This window comes from Ammodytes marinus (assembly GCF_949987685.1).
Source record: "Ammodytes marinus genome assembly, chromosome: 5".
NCBI lineage: Eukaryota > Metazoa > Chordata > Actinopteri > Uranoscopiformes > Ammodytidae > Ammodytes > Ammodytes marinus.
This window is the reverse complement of record NC_137234.1, coordinates 21,866,232-21,885,076: the sequence shown is the minus strand read 5'-3', so window position 1 is coordinate 21,885,076 and position 18,845 is coordinate 21,866,232. Positions and strand designations below refer to the sequence as shown.

The 18,845-nt window shown below is 38.1% G+C and overlaps 2 protein-coding genes across 5 annotated transcripts; both read right to left on the bottom strand.

The window, feature by feature from the left end:
* Positions 1–1,152: 1,152 nt before the first annotated feature.
* Positions 1,153–4,711, bottom strand: LOC307250976 (guanylyl cyclase inhibitory protein; the record flags this gene model as incomplete). The annotated part of the gene is made up of 5 exons (XM_080028261.1): positions 1,153–1,289; positions 3,116–3,221; positions 3,327–3,476; positions 3,821–3,953; positions 4,641–4,711. 5 exons carry the CDS (start codon positions 4,709–4,711, stop codon positions 1,153–1,155), a joined length of 597 nt encoding a protein of 198 aa, XP_079884387.1.
* Positions 4,712–5,059: 348 nt separating this feature from the next.
* On the bottom strand, positions 5,060–17,491 carry bmal2 (basic helix-loop-helix ARNT like 2). Of its 4 annotated transcripts, none has more exons than XM_080027096.1 (17): positions 17,246–17,491; positions 13,516–13,645; positions 13,375–13,428; positions 13,230–13,271; positions 12,913–13,070; positions 12,417–12,496; positions 11,918–12,010; positions 10,708–10,825; positions 10,482–10,631; positions 9,981–10,224; positions 9,685–9,791; positions 9,271–9,421; positions 9,110–9,180; positions 8,839–8,953; positions 8,613–8,703; positions 8,204–8,303; positions 5,060–8,025 (listed from the first exon to the last, which is right to left on the bottom strand). In XM_080027096.1, the coding sequence occupies exons 1-17, from the start codon at positions 17,301–17,303 to the stop codon at positions 7,883–7,885; spliced, it is 1,905 nt and encodes a 634-aa protein (XP_079883222.1). In that variant the 5' UTR covers positions 17,304–17,491; the 3' UTR covers positions 5,060–7,882. The 4 variants fall into 4 exon arrangements, with proteins under 4 accessions (XP_079883222.1, XP_079883224.1, XP_079883223.1 ...); XM_080027098.1 differs by having other exon boundaries at positions 8,839–8,950; XM_080027097.1 differs by having other exon boundaries at positions 13,516–13,642.
* Between the last annotated feature and the right edge of the window lie 1,354 nt (positions 17,492–18,845).

The following is an 18,845-nucleotide window of genomic DNA, read 5'->3' as shown; positions in this document are numbered from 1 at the left end:
GGGAGTTCAAACAAAAGCCTAGTACATTCCCTCAATTATTTAGCTCAAGCCTAGGCTAGACTAATTGACAAACTTATTCATAGTCAAAATTATGTTTAATTCTGCAGTTTTTGCCAAATGTAGGCTACAGTAGATCTACAAAGCATTTAGTTTACAGAACAAAACCTAATGATCGATAATTATTTTTTGAATAAAGAAGTAGTGAAAAAAACAACAACATAAAGAGCGATGGATCTTTATTTGTTATTAACTTATTAACTGTATGAAAGCTGACGAAGGAAGGAATAAAAACAATATACAATAGCTTCCAGTTACAACGGTTCACACGTTGCAGGAACACTAACATGCAGGAAAACGTCTATGTTTTTGCTGGAACCTGAAAGCATCATATTCCTAAAGGCTACTCGGCTACGGGGTGCTCGTGTCGGTTAGGTTATAAACACATGCGACATCAAGTGGTTAGTGGTGGAAGAAGTGTCCTTAATTCTTCAATGCAAAAAAAAAAAAAAAACCCTGATAGGCCTACAAGATAGGTCATGAATACAAAGTTTTATTTAATTAAAATGACATGCATTAACAGTAAAATGCAATAAGAATTTTAAAAGCACAAGTATTCTACTCATACAGAATGGCCCATTTCAGATTATGTTATTTGATCATTGGATTATTGCTTGAGTTTGTATATCTGTGTATCCTATTTGATAGTTTAGTTTAAGAACATTGCGTCATACCTTTTCGACTGTTGACGTGTTTTGTAGGTAACAGTCTGCAATTTTATCACGATACACTTAATAAGCAGATCCAATCAGATAGCCTACATAATAATATTTAAATGACATGAAATTATGCAGCAAAAATAAAAAATCAATAAAAAACATCAACAAATGAAAAAAACATGGATCTAAACGGCAGTAGTAGAAAATAATCCAAAATTAAAACAGCAAGGCAGAAATTGTGGCAACATAAAACTCCCAAATGTTCTACTGCTCTCCAGTGTTTACCTATACGCTAAAGTTACTCAACAGGCCATGATATAATTTGTCACATTGGATTGAAGCTGTGTCGCAGCATCGATTGCTGGAAATTTCAGTGCAAACATCCACTCGTTGGTTTTCTCCAATTGCAGTGAATAGAAGAATACCACACTCCAGGTCAACCATGGGTTCCTGAAATCGTGTCCCTCCTCAGGGGCCTCTCCACCTTCACAGTGCTTGGGTCACATTCCAGCATCTCCCTCATCCAATCATCATCCAGTGCTCCCTCTATGAACTCCTCCAGAGTGATGATGGCTACAGTACAGACACAACAAGGTTATTGGCAAATAACACTGCAAGTGCTGATATTGGTGAGCAGGAGCTTTATGGTTTTAAATGTACCGACAAAAACAAAATAAATATAGGGGAGAACGGGGGAATCTGAGGCATCGGGTAATGTGAGCCACCCCCTGTATCTAGGTAACGGAAAACATTAGTGGTCATGTGAGATATATGTTTTCAAGCCCCTCTCATTTCCCCATGGCCCTGAAAGAGAGGACCTCATGGTGCAGTGGTAAGCATGTTTTTTTCACCAAAATAGGTATGTTGCATGTAAAAGTAAATTTTCTTGCTGTCAACTTAATCGATTGTTGTGCCAAAGCAAATGTATTCACGTAGAAAAACTTCTATCATATGTGTTGATGAACTACCAACGTATAAAAACCATGTGATGATATTAGCTAAAGATTAGCCTGAAATGCTAAGAGAGGTAGTTTTTTCTCAAATTGTGGTGGTGGGGGAAAGTGAGACACTGTCTCACTTTCTCCCACCATGAGGCACAAGTTAAGTTTAGTGTTAAACATATTTTAATGTAATATTACATAACATGTGTTTTATTTTAATGTCATACACATTGTAGAAAAGCCATCATGCCAAGGAAATACACCAGGAAGACGACCTGGGGCAACCACACGGAAAGAGCACCTTCTCATCTTTCCCTGTAACCTTCAGGGCTGGAATGTAGAGTATGACAGGCTGATGTTATAATCCAGTTGGGTCTTCTCCTGTGTTCTGAGTCCCAGACTGTTCTGGTTCTGATTTTCCTATGCTTTGACCCCCAGACAAAAGCTGGCTCTAAGGTCCTGTGTTCTGACCCCCAGACTGTGTTCTAATTTAACTGGTTCTATCTTTCATTTGAATCTTGTTAAAACATTTTGAATTATAATATGTTGTATTTGATTTTGTTCAGAGTTACTTTCAAATGTTTAGAAAATTTGCTTTGCTTAATTGACCAAACCCCATCTTTCTTTTACTAGTCCGACATTAGTTCTGGAATGTGTGGCTAGCTTTCAGGATTCTAACTGTTACAATATGTGTTGTTATGGTAGTTTCAGAGTGGAAAAAGTAAGTGGATCAGTCTACCCCCAGCTGGTTCACTTTACCCCCTTGATTTTTCTGGTCTGTCTCAGTTTACCCCACAGCTGGGGTAAAGTGAGCAACAAGACAACTTTTTTTTAAACAATCATATTTTCACTGCCCTTTGTCTTGAAAAAAATCTGCTAATGCCCATTTCTGGGAAACATCCTGAATTAATGGGAAATGTGTAAATTTGAGTGATAAATAATTTTAGCTCGCTTAGAGCTAATATATACTGTATATATATATAATTAATTTAGTAATATTATTTAAGTGCAACATTTACATTGCAAAATCTATGAAAGGACTTAACTTTTGGCCAAATGTTTTGAACATATCTACTAGTTTAAGGGTTACTTACCATATATTTAAGGGGTTCAGCATTATTTTACATGTTGTGCCCCTTGGACGTGCTGTAGTTTATCATTTATTAAATACATCAGCTATAGTTATGTGCTTGCTTCATCTCTTAAGCTCTGTGACTGTATGATAATTTTAGTTTTTTGTGGATTCCTTATTTAGAGTGTTAATTTTTTGATTATGGTTCCAAATAAAAAACACATATTTTTTTATAGGAATATGTACCTACTTCCACAGAAACTGTCAACTCTATCAGGTCAGTTTATTGAGGTGCAAAAAATAAAACAAAGTGCCTTCTCACTACGAGACATTTGAAATAACACTATACCATGATCTCAAGAAAAAAGGGAAACTCTTTTCCTCACCGTTATTGTCCTTATCTAATCGTACAAATATCCTGTTGGTACACTCTTCCGCTGTGAGTGGGTTGGGTTTGGATAAAGCAGCCGCTACCCTCATCTTATGAACGGCCTTTGAAAAAAAATAACACACACCAGTTGAAGAGCATAGTTTGAAATGTAGGTCCTGACTGAGTATTGTATGACACAGTATAAGCACACACACACACACACACACCTGCATAATCTCCAACATTTCCACCCTTGTAATGGCTCCATCCCGGTCTTTGTCATAGAGCTTAAAAGACCACCGCAGCTTCTCCACAGCTGAACCTTCAATGAGCATGCTGATGGCCATTACATACTCCCTGAATTCAACCACGCCGTCCTGAGGAAAATAAACCTTTTATGGTAACAACACTTTACAATAAGGGTACATTCATAAACTGTAAGTTAATGCTGTTAACGGTTAAGCATTAAATATGCTTTGTTAAGTATTTTAAGCATAACTGTTATTTAATGCTTATTTAATGCTTATCAAACAAAGCACGTATTAACGGTTAATTAATGTAACCTTATTGTAAAGTGTTACCCTTTTTATTTATTTGTTCATATTATTGTGATGTATAATTATGAATGAGATAAATTACTATTGTCCTGTGCTGTAAGGAAAAGCATTTCCTCCATGCTCAGACATTTAGCGTAAATTCACTCACAGAGAGCTTGGCTTACCCCATTACTGTCCAGCGTGCGATATATCTGTTCTGCGTACTCAGCTGACTCACTGCCCACTGTTCCATCGCAGAAATGCCTTTTAAACTCATGAAGAGTGATCAGCCCGCTTGGACACTCATTAATGAACTTTCTATCACAAAAAGACAATGCATATACGTATATTTTTAATAAACAGAGAAAAATAACAATTTCAGTTTTGCACTAGAAAACACAGGCAGTTGAGGATGAAGGGTCAGATATGAAGTAGGGATGCACCGATCCACTATTTTTAGTCCCGATCCGATTCCGATATCTGGGTTTTGGATATCGGCCGATACCGATACGCAGATTTCGGCCATATCGGACCCGATACTGGATCGGATCGGCCCCATCCCTAATATGAAGCAGGAGAAATGTGTCCTTGGAATGAAGAATTTAGTGAATTAAGGTCAACCTGTGAAGATTACACAAGTGAGAAAAGCTTGGGTATACTCTTGTACGTGAGTGCGGATAATGAGATGAGGATAATCAGGCCGAAAGATTTTGAACCACCTTACTACACCATTGCCATGAGGGTCAGCCAGCAATGTGTAGTCATGGAAAAGAGTAGGACTAGAGAAACTATTCCTGAAGGTCATATACTGCTAAATGAGATAAAATTAAGATAAAATTAGAAGACATTTTTGAAACTGAATGCCAAGCCAAGGATGTGCATTGTAAATTTAGCTGAAAAAAACTGACATTCTACAGAACAAATTCTTCTTTTACCTGAATGCACGCAGAGCTCAAAACTAATTACCAGCTTCACTTGACGGTAGAATACAATGAAAAATCTTACCTGAACCAATCGTACAGCTCGCTCACATAAGACTCCCCTCTCCTACGAGGCAGTGTAGCAGCTTGGCCCATCGTGTAAAGCAGCAACTGCTCTGCATTCACCATCCTCTTTATATACACAACAAATCCCAGCTTACGCTATGCTTTCGTAAATGCACCTACCACAGCCTCATCACATTTGCTAAATTACTCAAAGTTAATATCCACAGGGGGCGCAAATAGGCAGGTTGTAAGTGGGATCAGTAGGTGGCAAAGTAATTACTTTTAAAAAAGCATGCTGCTGACTATCTGTTTTGCTGAAGACAGAAACAGGGCAAGAGCTTGAAAACATTTTGAATTCAGTTCATGTGTCCTTACTTTCTTTTTTTAATGTGTAACGTGCCAATTTTGATATTTGAAAACATGCCTTAAGTTGAGGGTTTAAATAATATTTATTGACATGACAACCTAGGAAGAAAGCCCAGACATGCCGATTGTAACAGCAATAGACAAATACAGTAAGTGCTATCAATGGAGGACAAAAATCAAACAAGAATGAACTTATATAAGTAGCAGGAAATTGTACAATAGTCAGTAACAAGCTCCCAACAGCCTAACATAAGCCCAAAGGTAATGGACGTTGTTCCTGTACAGTGATAGTTGGCCTTTTCAGTGCACACCCACACACGTCCGTCTTATCTTACCTAGTCTGATGATGCGACAAATGTCAAATCGCGCTTTCTGGGGGAAATTACAGCTTTAACAGTGCAGTGATTGAACAAGGAGAAAAATGGGAGAAAAAAATAAAATACAAAATGGACTGGATGCCTTTTAAAAAGACCAGCCTGTTGCTATGACACGACTCCATAGCTGTTTGTTTGCGAAGGTAGTGAGTGTTGAAGCCAACATGTACAGCTCCCATTTCGTCTGCCAACAAGCTTCCACTTCATTTGTGACATGCGAGGTGTTTCCATGTTGCGCCATGTTAATCAAACAATACCTTTTAGCATTCATGTTAGTCATGCGGGAGGCAGTCTCCAATACATCACAGGTTCATCATGTGTCAGAGGAGGCATTTCCAAAGTAAAAAAAGCAGGAGGATGACACAGGCAGGAGGATCCATGGGAATTCTCAGGCATTTAGAAAGAAAAGACGGCACTTTTCATGATTCACGGCAGGCATTTATCTTCCCTTGAAACAAGAGTTCTTACTGAAAATAATCCTTAACACTCAACCCATGAGATGACTATAAATCATGGCCCTAGATACCAAAATGAACACATGGTGTGGCATTAAAGCTTCACAGTTCCATAAATTGTATATGTGGGCAGCAAAACAGTGGGTTTATTTGACTAATTGGTTTGGGTACCAATGACAGAGGGAAAGATTCACACAGTCCAAACACCTTTGACAGAAACTTGAAATTGAGTTAACATGTACTGACTTTGCTCTATTCATTCCCATGAGACTCCAGCAATGTAATCAGTCAAATTATTCAGGTATAAGAAATGCAACAGGCCTGCATTTCAAACATATAGGCTATCACATAATCACTATCACCGTCACATGGTGTTTGTAAAATCCAAGATGTGCAATTGTAAGTATGGGCAAAACCAAACTCCAAATGAGGTAAATTGCATGGGGTTACATACAACTCAATGACCGATTCAAGTTCTCACCAGATGTCATTTAACAAGTCAGCGGTATGTCTTAGAGCATCAGGACTTTTTTTGTTGAGTCATCATGCATGATATGGGAGTGACAATAACAGAGAGAAAGCATACCCTAAAAGTTTAGAATATATAGAATGAAAGCTCTGCATAATCCCTTCATGAACCGTATGCATCAGACGATGTTGTGTGCCATTGATAAGCGAATTAAACACGTCATAAGACATGTACATCATGTCTTTTAAACGGCTGTCAGTGCGTAATAGAACACAGAAAAATAACTAAAGGTATGGCTTACCGGCAAGATCGTAAAAGTAACGACAATAAGTTTAAAACATAGACACACAGGGGAACTAGTACAGACTCAGACCAATGCACAGTGTGTGGGGAAATATGTAAAACTTTAAACTTGAGGACAAAATACTGCTACGGTTACTAAGAACTGTCTTGTTGTGTTGCTCTGTTTCTATCCCTGCCTGAGTTATCGCTTCTACCATCAGACTAAGAACAACCTCAAGTCAGATGTCACAGATGTGAAATAGATTCCGCTGCTGGACAACGACTAGTGCTCACAAATCCAACGTTCTTAAATGGTCAAGCACCAAAACTTGGCTGCACTCCAACAAATGCATGAAGGTGGATAATGTCTGCCAAGAAATGTAAAAATTCCGAGGTAGGGCAAATAAAATAAAGGGCATTAACATCTGAGGATTAAATGTCAATAAAGTTTCCAAACTAAATAAATGAATATATTCTTCCTATGGAAAATATCCCTTTAAGACAGATTTGGCCTGAAGTCATGGTGTTTGCTATGATACCAGATCCACACATTAACAGTATATTCAAGTCAGTGTCCCAGAAAAGAGGTTAGCAGACTGTTTTCGTGGATAATGTTCAGATACTGACAAGCTAAGAGAAAATCTCTGAGTGGCACGTCATGAGGTGACTCTCAAAGTTAGAGGTTGTGGAAGTGTGTTCTGCCGTGGCACACTGGCTACCAGCGGCTTGGATCCTGAGGCGTCACAGAGACGGGCCAGGTTGTCAAGGTCTCTTCCTCGCATTTTTAATTAAACATACAGTACCTAATCATATAACAACCTTTTACAAAAAACATTTAAATCGATTCAGTGCTATATACTATATATATATATATATATATATATATTTCTTTTTTTGCATCAACGCACCAAAACCTTTTTTCAAATGTAGTTGGAGCAAAGTCATTTTAGCAAGAATCCCAAGGTACTGTACACTCCACCATTATTCTTTTCAGGGATTCATAAACCTTGCGCGGCCTCATCAGTTAAGCAGAGGACAACAGTAGGCGTGAGGAAAGCAGTGAGGAACAGTTTTCTGGTGCTGGTAGACTTCAGAGGCACATCCTCCTTCTGAAGAGGTAAAATAGGAGTCTCTTATTGTTGTTGATCCCGCTCGCTGTCTTTGCAGCCAAACAAAGACTACACAGCTTATGTTGGAAAAGGTAAAATAATAAATAAAAACAAAAGGGAATGCTGCATCTTAGCATTCAAGCAGTGCTTGTCATCAAAAAAAGTTGTTTTCAGTGTGCTACCTCATCACACTGTAGGAGCAGATTCTATAGGGACCAGGGCATCTCCTCAAAATCCACAGCCTCTTCTAAGTTTGTGTCTGTTTCCAGGAGGCTCATGATCACAGCCATCGCCGCTTCATCACTGCTAAGACTACTAAGGCTCGGTCCGACCACGCTCTCCAAATCTCCTGTTGGAGTAACAGAAAAAAATAAGAAAAAAAAGTATACAGGTTAACGGAGTTATTACAGATAATTAAACAGGGTTGTTGTATATAGCAAGCTATTGTATAAATATTGTACATTGTTTATTTATGAATCGTATAAACAAAATGTTGTAAATTCCTTCATTAAGAGGATCATGAGTACCCATGAGTGTGTCTCCTCCAGACAATGCAGCGCCCTGTGGCTCCTCCTCTGAGCTGGACTTTCCTGGCATCTCCATGTCTGCTGCCTCTCCATTTGGCACCTAGAGACCAAAAGAGGAGCAAGTTGCAGCAGCAACATAGCAGGAGTTTAGTCATGAAGGAGGGAAAAGGGGGAAAGTATCAAATATGTGCAGACAAAATTAAACCTTTCCACTTTCGGATTTGAACATTGTATTACAGAAAACCAAAGGCAGTCCACATTATCAGCAAGGTGGATGAACAGTTGTATATAAACCAGTGAAGAATTTTCAGTTTTCACAGCAGCATTTCATTACAAATGCATGAAGGCTTTCACACCCCATTAGGACGGATGCACACATGATCAAAGATTCACATGCATTAAGACTTACATTGTTGCTGGTTTGATTGTGAGTTGGTGGACACTTATCCTGTGTTGTACTGAACGGGCTGGCGTTACCACTAGAAGGAGATGAGTTCATCCTAGAGCAACACAGACACAGCTCAATTTGAATATGCAGAAAGTGACATCTCCATCAACAACTATGGCTTTTGTAAATCAACTCCTGCATATGTTTTAAAAAAGTAAAAAGGACGTGCTCTGTTTTGAGGTCACACCTGTTGAAATCCAGCAGCTCATTGGCAATTTGGGTCCCTATGCTTCCAGCATAAATCATGGTTCCTTGTGAGGTGGAGATGCCTGGTATAATTGGAAGGGCCTTCTTTCCATCTTCTAACAGAAGAACAACAGTTGTAAGTGAAAGGAACAGACAACATATACTTCACACAATGAGCTGTGACACAAACAGCATTGGTCCGTATCACAGTGCAACAGGTAGATCTGATCAATAAGATCACCTCATTATAGACCTTTTGTATTCTAACAGACCTTCAGAAGTCTTGGAATGGCTCGACTGTTCAGACTTGTTTCCAGACCGAATGGCTCGATTGCGCTCATACCTTGTCATTAAATGAGAAAAACGGATTAATATACTGTATCTTTCAAAGTTTACTCCAGTAACACACAAACGGACCAAAGCATATACTCACGATATTACTGTGTTGGTTGACACTATGTATTCTACTTCTTTGGTCCAGGGATTTACAAAACTAAACCACTGACTTTGCAGAGTGACAAAAGAGCCATGTTTTGTTTTGAACTTATAGCAGTTTGTCTCTATTTTCTCTTTACTCCGCAGCGCTGTGGGGGACAAACAGGGAGGATGTCAGAGAGGACTTTAAAGAGACAGAAAATAAAGTGTAAAATTAATAAAAAATAATGTTTAAGGCAGAGAACAATATAAGTACAGCATGTACGTAACAACACTGCAGCTGTACTGTAAACTGGAATCTGAACCAAATTGTACGTTACTGAATAATGTAGGCATTATTTAAGAAAAATACTAATCATTCGATCTCAGAAGATTAAAAGATTTAAAGTCACTTAAAAAATATATATTTTACCCTTTCGATGTCTGTCAGCTAAATGCGGTAAATCGTCTTGATGAAAGTATTCATAACATGATGTCCCAAGCAATTCTTGAGGAAGATAACCAAGTATGGTAGTCGCTCTGAAGAAGAAACAGTTTAGAGTTAAAAGAGCAAATCAATTGGTAAAGATTTGTTCTGATTTAAGTTTAAACAGTCTTTCCTTGATCAGTGTTAAATATGTAAGAAATGGCTCTATGACTACACATGATGTTAACAAAGCTATGCATCAGAATTTTGTCTAAAACCCCATCACTAAAATGAAATTCTACCTTTGATCGACAAAGGTGAATTTGCCATCCATGGCATAGCGCGTGATGAACTCTGTGGGTTTAACTCGGACTTCTCCATTAACCTGAGGAGATGAGTGGGAGTGGATGCGCCCCACCGCCACCAGGCAGCTGAAGTGGGAGCTGTCCTGCTTGTCCGCCTCGCCCTCCCCCTCGGCTCCCAGCTGACTGGTAGGCCAGCTGCGCATGTAGCCTGTACAGTGGACCGTGCAGTGTTTCTGCGACTCTGTTGGCACATATCACAAAATAAGTATACACAGGAAAAAAACTAAACCGCACACAGATTGTCACCATTTGAAGAATGTCGAATGATTTGAGAGCAGATTCTTCAGTAGATACCAAAAAAACATAAAAAAATCTGCACCACATCAATTCTGCATCAGTTTGAAAAACTCTGGTTTACACCAATTCTTCTCATTAATGGAGGTGAAACTGATACATATTACACTAAACCTGAATGGATCATTTGAATAATTTCCCTACCTTTCTTTTTGGAGGTGCTAGCATGGAATTCCTTCTCCTCCTCTTTTACAGAAATGTTATTATACTTCATGCGGCAGAAAAATGAGCGTCGAGCGCCCGCACACATCCGTGCTGCACCGACTGGGAGGTCAGCCTGGACCTGCAGACCGGCTGTAGACATGGCCGGAGTGTTAAAAGTGCTGTTGCATACACCCAAACTCAAAGAGACAAAAATGAATTGCTTTACTTTTAGCATCTATTAGCCGTTCACGGGGGTATAATTCAGAAGCCGCCAGTTGCTCCTTCACTTTTCCCATGTCCTCTGGGTGTATGTAATCAAACAGGCTCTGTCCAATCAGCTCCGCCTGTAGGAAAAAACAGACAACTTATCAAACCAATCTAAACATGGTTTCTAAAAGAAATGTGAAAACCTTTCTGCATCTTAGGCAATTCCTAATGAAATGGAACAATATACATTGTGTACTGTTGACCCCGGAGCACACCAGATACTGATCGGAGCTGAGATTTAAATGTGGAGTCAGCGACTCTGGAGAATACTTGTTGTCAAAATCAGTGAAAATCTCCTCGTAATTTTTTGCAGTGCACACACAGCTACCTGTACAGGTAGCTGTGTGTGCACTGGAAAAAAGTGTTAGGACACAGCCTAGGCTCCAAACGGGCATGTGGCTAGCTATGGTGGGCCCCCTTTGTTTACCTACCAGTGTACAGAGCCTTGGCTGTGTATAAACACCAGATTTATTTTCATCAGTATGCACAGGTAGCGGAATGTGAGGAGATATTCACTGATTTTGACAACAAGCGTTCTTCAGAATCGCTGATATAAGCCTAGTCCTGGACTAAATAGAATGATGAATGGAGATTGTCCATTGAAAGTACAGTTTATTCCAGGACTAGGCTTAATCTGTGTCTGCAAACCAGAACAAAGTATTTTCTTTTAGAACTGAAATAAAATATCCTTTTACTCTAGTAATAAAAAAGTATGATCTTTTCACATTAACCTGAGCTCAAGCACAAATGTGTATTTATAATGATGTGCGATTGTATTAAATGTAATTGTTGATTTTTAGGCATTTTAACTGTAATATGGCAATTTTCGGATGAACTTTAAAAGATCTATCCAGACATTAAATGTACCATTACTCATTTGATTATAATCTATAGAAGTAACGAATTAAAACTAAAATAATTTTCATTTTCAGGATTAATATATTTAACTTGGTACATGAATTAAAATTGCGTAATGACAGATTTTTTTTTTTTAATAACATAATGCAAGTATAGGTTTGTATTTGTTAAGTGTATTACTGGGAAATATGTGCGAACAATGCCAAAAGCCCAAGCTGGTTTGTTCCAAAAAAACACAGTCAATCTGGTGTGTCCAGGGTTCCATAAGAACAAGGATGCTGAAGATACAGCAACAAATGTAAAAGCGTTACCCGACTATAATTTAAAATCTTCGTGACGGATTCTGAGACAAAAACTATTTTCCCACGATCACAGCCCACTACAAACAGGAACCCATCTGCAGCCTGCATGACAAAGAAACATGAGGGGAGATAAGGGGATCCAGAGTGATGACATGGTAAAGACAATAGCACAAGGCCAATGAGTAGATATTTTACTTATTTAACTACATAGAAAGAAACATTTTAATTACTTTCATGAAAATTAAGTGCACTACTGACAATCGGGTACAAAAGGAAAATAGCCTTTCTAATGAACAGAAGAACCCATAATAAAGCAAAGGAATCACCGCTATCAGAAAGCTGATTGGCGGCATTTGAATAAAGCATGTCGCAGTAATTGACACGTTATGTACTTATTAGCTTTTTATCATTCATTTAGCAGGACATTATCCATAATTTAAAAAAAAAGGTATTTGAATGCAGTTTCGCTTTCTCACGTATAAATTACATAACATAACAGTAAGTTTACCTTGAGAACAAGGTGTTTGAGCTCCTCGTCAGGAAGGAATGATGGTTTGTAGTTGATTTCAGAAAAAGAACTTCCTGAACCTGAAATTATAGACGGGCAGATACGTTACAGGGTCAGTCCGATGTTAGATTACTGTATTATCCCATCTACACATTACTTTTCACATTAATAACTTTGTTCTCACTAAGTCAACTGTTGAGATCTGGGTGATATGCAAAAAAAAAAAAAAAGAACCACGTGCGGGCATGTGCTTAGACGTGATTAGAACAAACCTTTGGGTTAACCAACATATGTTAAAAGAAAATCACAGCAAAAGGTAAAATGATCACCCAAACTGTTTTCGCCAGATGGATGAAGGATTTTATTTCTAATATCAGAAATAGTTTTACGCAACATCTTATTGAATATAAATGATCATAAATGAAGAAAAACACCAGTGAAGACAAAGTCAAAAGATTCATTTTTTTAATAGACCGCGAGCGATCAACATGTATACCTTTGAGAGATTTAAAGTGCTGCACGGCCATTCTGAGCACAGTGAGTTTGTCCAGTTTACGGGACATGGGGTTACAAGTAGGGATCATGACTGACAGTTTGTCAATGAGATGGTTCATTTTATCCCGTCTCCTCTTCTCTATCTGGCTGTGAGGTTCCCTGCAGACATGTTAAAAATAGTAAATCATTTAGAAGATTCCCTTTACAGATTATGTGCATCTGTAAAGATTTCTTCAACAATCAGACATCTTAAGAGTGACGAGAATATTACAAGAATGTGTAAATGTTATTAATGCGGTGCTGTCAAATATAACCAACCTGAAGCATTTCATTTTGACGTGTTGTTCATCTCCATCTGACCTGTACAGCAGAAAACCACATTTAAAATGTATTTATGCCTAGCACCACCATGTTGCTAATGCAAAATAGGACTAAGTAAAATGTGTTTTATTAGCACACATACCCGTTTAGGTCATCATCCATATCTACGTCAAGCATGGAAACAGATTTTGTATCTCTAGGGGAAAAAATGGTAACAATTTATATCTCTGGACTTATGAGATTTTCTGCAAGAAAAAATTAAAGCAATCACACTACTACTTACTGGTTGTCCATGCTGCCCTTGCGCTTCCGTGGCATCTCCATGTTCAACGACATACCCGCAGCTGAGGATGAGGTCATCAGGACGGGCAACAACATAGAACTGCAGTGGCTTTCCTCAACAAGCACATCTTCTGAAACACAAAAGACCCGATGAGCTGTAACTGGTTGTGAAGGGGTGGGAATCAATTTCATCTACATATCAATATGTTCTCCCATGCACCTCTGCATTTTATGCTATAAAAATTGTGAGTTTGCAATTTCTAAGAGGTAACTGATAAAGATTTTGAAAAATTGCTTTACAACCAGAAATTCATCATGATGGTCTTGTTAGGACCTTGCAAACAGCCTCAGAGACTTAAAGGCCTACTTCACCGGTTTGAATATGAAGGTGTAATGAATTCTGAGATCCTATGTAGTATAAATGTGCAATTTTTTTAAAAATCGGTTCATCCTAGCCTGAGAAAAGGCAGAAAGAGTGTTTTTTTTAACCCTATATTTCTCTTTCTCGTGACATCACAGAAAGAGAAATATAGGGTTAAAAAAAACGTACTTTGTAAATATTACTGTGATGTCACAGTAAAAGACATCACAGTAATATTTACAAAGTAAGTTTTTTTTAACCCTATATTTCTCTTTCTGTGATGTCACGGGAAAGAGAAATATAGGGTTAAAAAAACACTCTTTCTGCCTTTTCTCAGGCTAGGATGAACCGATTTCAATTTTTTTCGCATATTTATACTACATAGGATCTCAGAATTCAATACACCTTCATATTCAAACCGGTGAAGTAGGCCTTTAAGTATTCTTCCAAACAAACTACAGCAGACAATTTTTTTAAATATATATATTTTTTTAAACTGTAGTCAAAGCAGGAGGTGTGCTTTGTTAGGTTGACTGCCTGCACTATACTACCCTACAAAGGAAGAAGGCAGTAACTTCCGAGAGTATGGCCTCAGATCAGTATCAATATTAATGAATGCACAGAGAAGGATTCACACTTGTATTTTGTAATTTATATATAAATGACTCTCTTCTCACAAATACATTTCAATGCACACACAAATGGATACCGTCATACATAAATGTAAAATAAATCCATCTATAATAAAGTTTCACAAACACATTTCCGATCCACACACAAATGTGTCTTGTTTTAAATAAATGTAATATAAATTCCTTTGCATAGCTTACAAAAACAAACTGTGTCATACCAAAGCAAAAGGCAGTAACTTCCATTTTATATGGAAACCTTAGCTTTAAAAAGCAGATTAATGACCAATGTGAATACATATTTAGTTTGATAATGATAGGCCTATATTGTACAATGAAATTGTAAGCTATATTTTACTGTTATTCTTTACGTTATTATTTATTTGCACCATTTATAATTATATTATAGCATTATTGTACACTTTTTAATGTGTCAAAGTAACTTTTAAAAATCAAATTATATCAAAGCTTTTGGGAGGTTTTTGAGCATTTTGAAACTACTAATATTTATTTAAAATAAAATGTGTTTAGAGGGTGGGCTTTGCCTTATAACTTGAGAATATTTTAAAAAAAATTATCTATTATCTATCAACCTTGACAGTGAAAACAAAAGTTTAGTAAACCCCTCTGAAGTCCTAAATGAAACTGAATTAACAGGAGTATGTAAAAGGCTGTTGTCTGCTGTCTGACATTAGCTTGATGCTCTCTGTGTAATCACAAGCAAATGTAACGTTACGTTAGGCTTAGCTTGCTAGCTAGCAAGCAAAATAGTGCCTTGATCGGATATACAATTTTAGAAACTTGATTTCTGTATGGAACTGAGAGGGACAGAAATAAATCAATGTTAAAAGTGTTGAAAAACAGTAATATCCCTTTTTAAGTGAGGCAAAACAAAGGTGAAGTACAGTAACTCTTGCTTCAGCACCACAAAACAAAGGAAGATGCAGTAACTCTGAGTTACTGTTTTTTACCTTGGTTTCAGACGGACTTTTTGAAGTTACTGTAACGACCCCCTATTTTCTCCAAAATAGAACACATTTGAGAAAAGATATTTGTCCACATGACAAAGGATGTCTTCAATGGCACAAAAATGATAATAACAAATTTTTGAAAAAAATTGAGTTACTGCCTTTCTCCTTTGTAGGGCAGTATACAGCGTTGAGGGAAATTAATCTTTTTATATATTTTTCATAATTCATCCAAACTGATGAAGGCTATAGTGTACGATATATATATATATAAACGCAGACGCACACCCATTTAAAAAACAAACAATGTATTTTTTAAACTGCATATATAGCCTAAAAAACACAAACTTGTTGAAAATGAGGTTGAAAGTGTGCTACTTTCATAAATGGTTTGTTTAAGTCATCTACAATTCAAGCACAGTGGTTGAAATTGATTTTCAAAAGACCCCCTCTTCTATTGATCACCTGTCCCGGAAATAGACAAATACAATTAGTGTGTTGTCTAAGGGGAAGGGGGAAACGGACAACTGAGGTCAATGATCCTTTGACCTACTTTTTCTATAGTCTATATAATAATAATAATAATAATAATAATAATAATAATAATAATAATAATAATAATAATAATAATAAATAAATAAAATTGATATAGCGCTATACTTTAACTAACACCAGTTATCATGCCAAAGGCATCATCTCAACAATGCATAACGCATTGCTTTAAACTTTTTTCCCCTTATTTTTTTTAGCAGGAAGGATATTAACATAGGATACATCTCATTATTTGGTATCTATTTATAGGGCCTGAATAAAGTCGCTAAGGATGTTTTAAATACCATTTAAAAAAATAAAAACAAAGATGTTTCCTGACATCAGACAGTCCAGTCATTGCAATAAATGAACATATGTGTCAAATAACTTGATTAAAGGTGACACACTTTAAAGTTTAGGGTCTGGGAAGGACTCAAATGTTGTTGAACCCCAAATAACAGGTTTCAAAATCTCAAAAGAATATTCTATCAGCGTGGGCTTGTGTTTACAGGTAAGCAAGGAACACTAAACTGTTTAAAAGACAGTGAAATGACGCTAGTGCTTTAACTATCGACAGCTAAACAGATATGTTAAGAGACCGTGGAATGGCACAGCTAACAGCAAAGCCCGCTTCGTCCTGGCTAACACTGAACAAATGGTTGAGCTAGTCGTTCAACCGTTTTAGTATCTAGGCCTTAAGAGCAGCAAGTACTAATGCTAGTTTTAAACAACGTGACACCACTAGGTCTAGTTATACCATTATATTATAGTATATGACACTGTCAAAAATATCCACAGCGACAACCAAACAAACTAAACAAAAACAGCAGACTTGGCTGGTTGAGACTTTTTGCCTTGGCAAACAGGCCTAGCTACATTTGCTAAGCTAACCTTTGCCTGGTTTGGTCATTCAGTTCAACATTAGAAGAACACAGACACTACACATACAACATACATGTAACATTATCGTTACTGACAAGCGGGAATAATGCCATATTAAGTACAATACGCGGACGATATGACAAAAGAAACCGTTGTGCAGGCTTACATAAATGGCGTACAGAGTTTGCTCTACTGATCTAATGACCTAGTTTTGAGATAGCGCAAAATGACGGTCAACCGGGGACGAAATGCCAAACAAAATACTCTCTTTTCAGCTAAATCTCAATGCCGCACATTGCATATGTTGCGCCAGACAGTGTAAACATGCAAACAGGTAAGCTTTTGCTGTGTTTTATTTACCTGCCGGTTCGACTCGCGCTCTGTCACAGCCGCCAGCCGCCGCATTCCTGGCCGACATGGCCGGAGCCGGTGCACTGGGGCCCGGGACTGCAATGCATGGGTGAGGCGGTCGACTACACCGGGACGATGTTGTGTGTTAATAGGGCAAGTTGTGGGGATTCCGAGACGCAGGCAGAATCGGTGACTTATTTTTCCTTGATGAAGATAAATAGAGGGTGTGTGTGTGGTGCAATCGGGACAGTGTAACTAGGGGGAAACGCGGAAGGCATAGCACTGAGGGCAGTCTCCTCCTACCGGGGCAACGGAGACAACACTGCAACTTATCCGCTCTATGCTCCCTTCGTGTAGGCTACATCGGAAAAATGTTCTTCCGTTTGAATGCCTGGGCCTGGAAGGCATAACCTAACAAATACATAGATAGGCCTATAGGCTTTTTAAGAATAGGCCTACACCACACTCATTTAAGAATTTCAGAGTGATTCAAAGAAAAAAGAAAATTTGAGTGATTTAAAAAACAATCTTTCTTTTTCTTTTTATGTCCAGTCCATTGAAGGTATTTGTAAGGCATAGGCTTACACTTTCTTTAATATTCTCTTCCATTTTCCTTTCAAAGGTGAAGTCAGTAGCCTATTTAAGACGCCATAGAATTTAATGACGTCACATTTGAATGCAAGGAGGATCGAAAGCAAGGATCAAAGGCGCTATAATACGTATGGAATGACGTCACGTATAGCTGTGTTCAGTTTGTATGAGACTTCAAAAAAAGCGGATAGGTAAAACAATCACCCACAGGTAGCTAAATAACCCGCTGTTATCCTTGCGGAATCGAGAGCCGTTTAAAGTGGTTAATCCCTGGTATATTTCGCACAGTAGGCTAAATATGTCTGAACATGCTGACGCCGCTCTTTGTGGTTCAGCGATAAAAGAGGAAACATGCTGTCTGCATGTGTCACGGGAGGCTGAAGTAGGCCTACAACTACAAAGAGTTAATGAACTGGAGGAGCATAACTCTGAGCTCCGATCAGAGATAGGGGCGCTTGAGTTTAAATTAAATGATATGCGGACCGTAGAAGCCGGCTATACACAACTAGAGCTAACTTTCCAGGAAGAGCTCAATACACACAATGGCCACTCCAAGGAGCTCAACTCCCAGTTGAAGGACAGGACACTAGAAGTGGCTAATCTCAAAACCGAGATTAATAGGATGCAGGAGTTAGTAACTGAAAACATGGACTACAAGAAAGAACTGGCCCGGGTCTCCAACCTTCTGTTAAACGAGGAACATGTCAGGGAGAAAAATTATATTTACATTAGAAATTTAGAAGAGGAGAAGATGGGTTTGAGTAAAGAAAAAGAAAACATGTCTGCTGAGCTGGTCCGGCTCAAATCTCTGAGAGAGAAACATAATACTGAAAATGTAGAACTTCGGGCAACAGTGCAAGATCAACTGGAAAATGGGAATATTCTCACTGACCCAAACCCTAACCAAACTGTTGAACAGTGCCAACTTGAACAGTTTAGGGCAGCGTTGCAGAGTTATCAGGACAATGAGAATATTCTGAACGACAAGAACAGGAATCTTTCTGCTGAGGTGGCCCAC

What these genes read in the sequence shown, in the direction of transcription:
- bmal2 (XM_080027096.1), bottom strand. Translation starts at nt 17,303, where the DNA reads ATGTCGGCCAGGAATGCGGCGGCTGGCGGCTGTGACAGAGCGCGAGTC. An exon ending in AAGGGCAGCATGGACAACCA is followed by an intron (nt 13,429 to 13,515) that starts GTAAGTAGTAGT and finishes TTTTTCCCCTAG; the next exon opens with AGATACAAAATCTGTTTCCA. An exon ending in TAGCACCTCCAAAAAGAAAG is followed by an intron (nt 10,225 to 10,481) that starts GTAGGGAAATTA and finishes ATGTGCCAACAG; the next exon opens with AGTCGCAGAAACACTGCACG.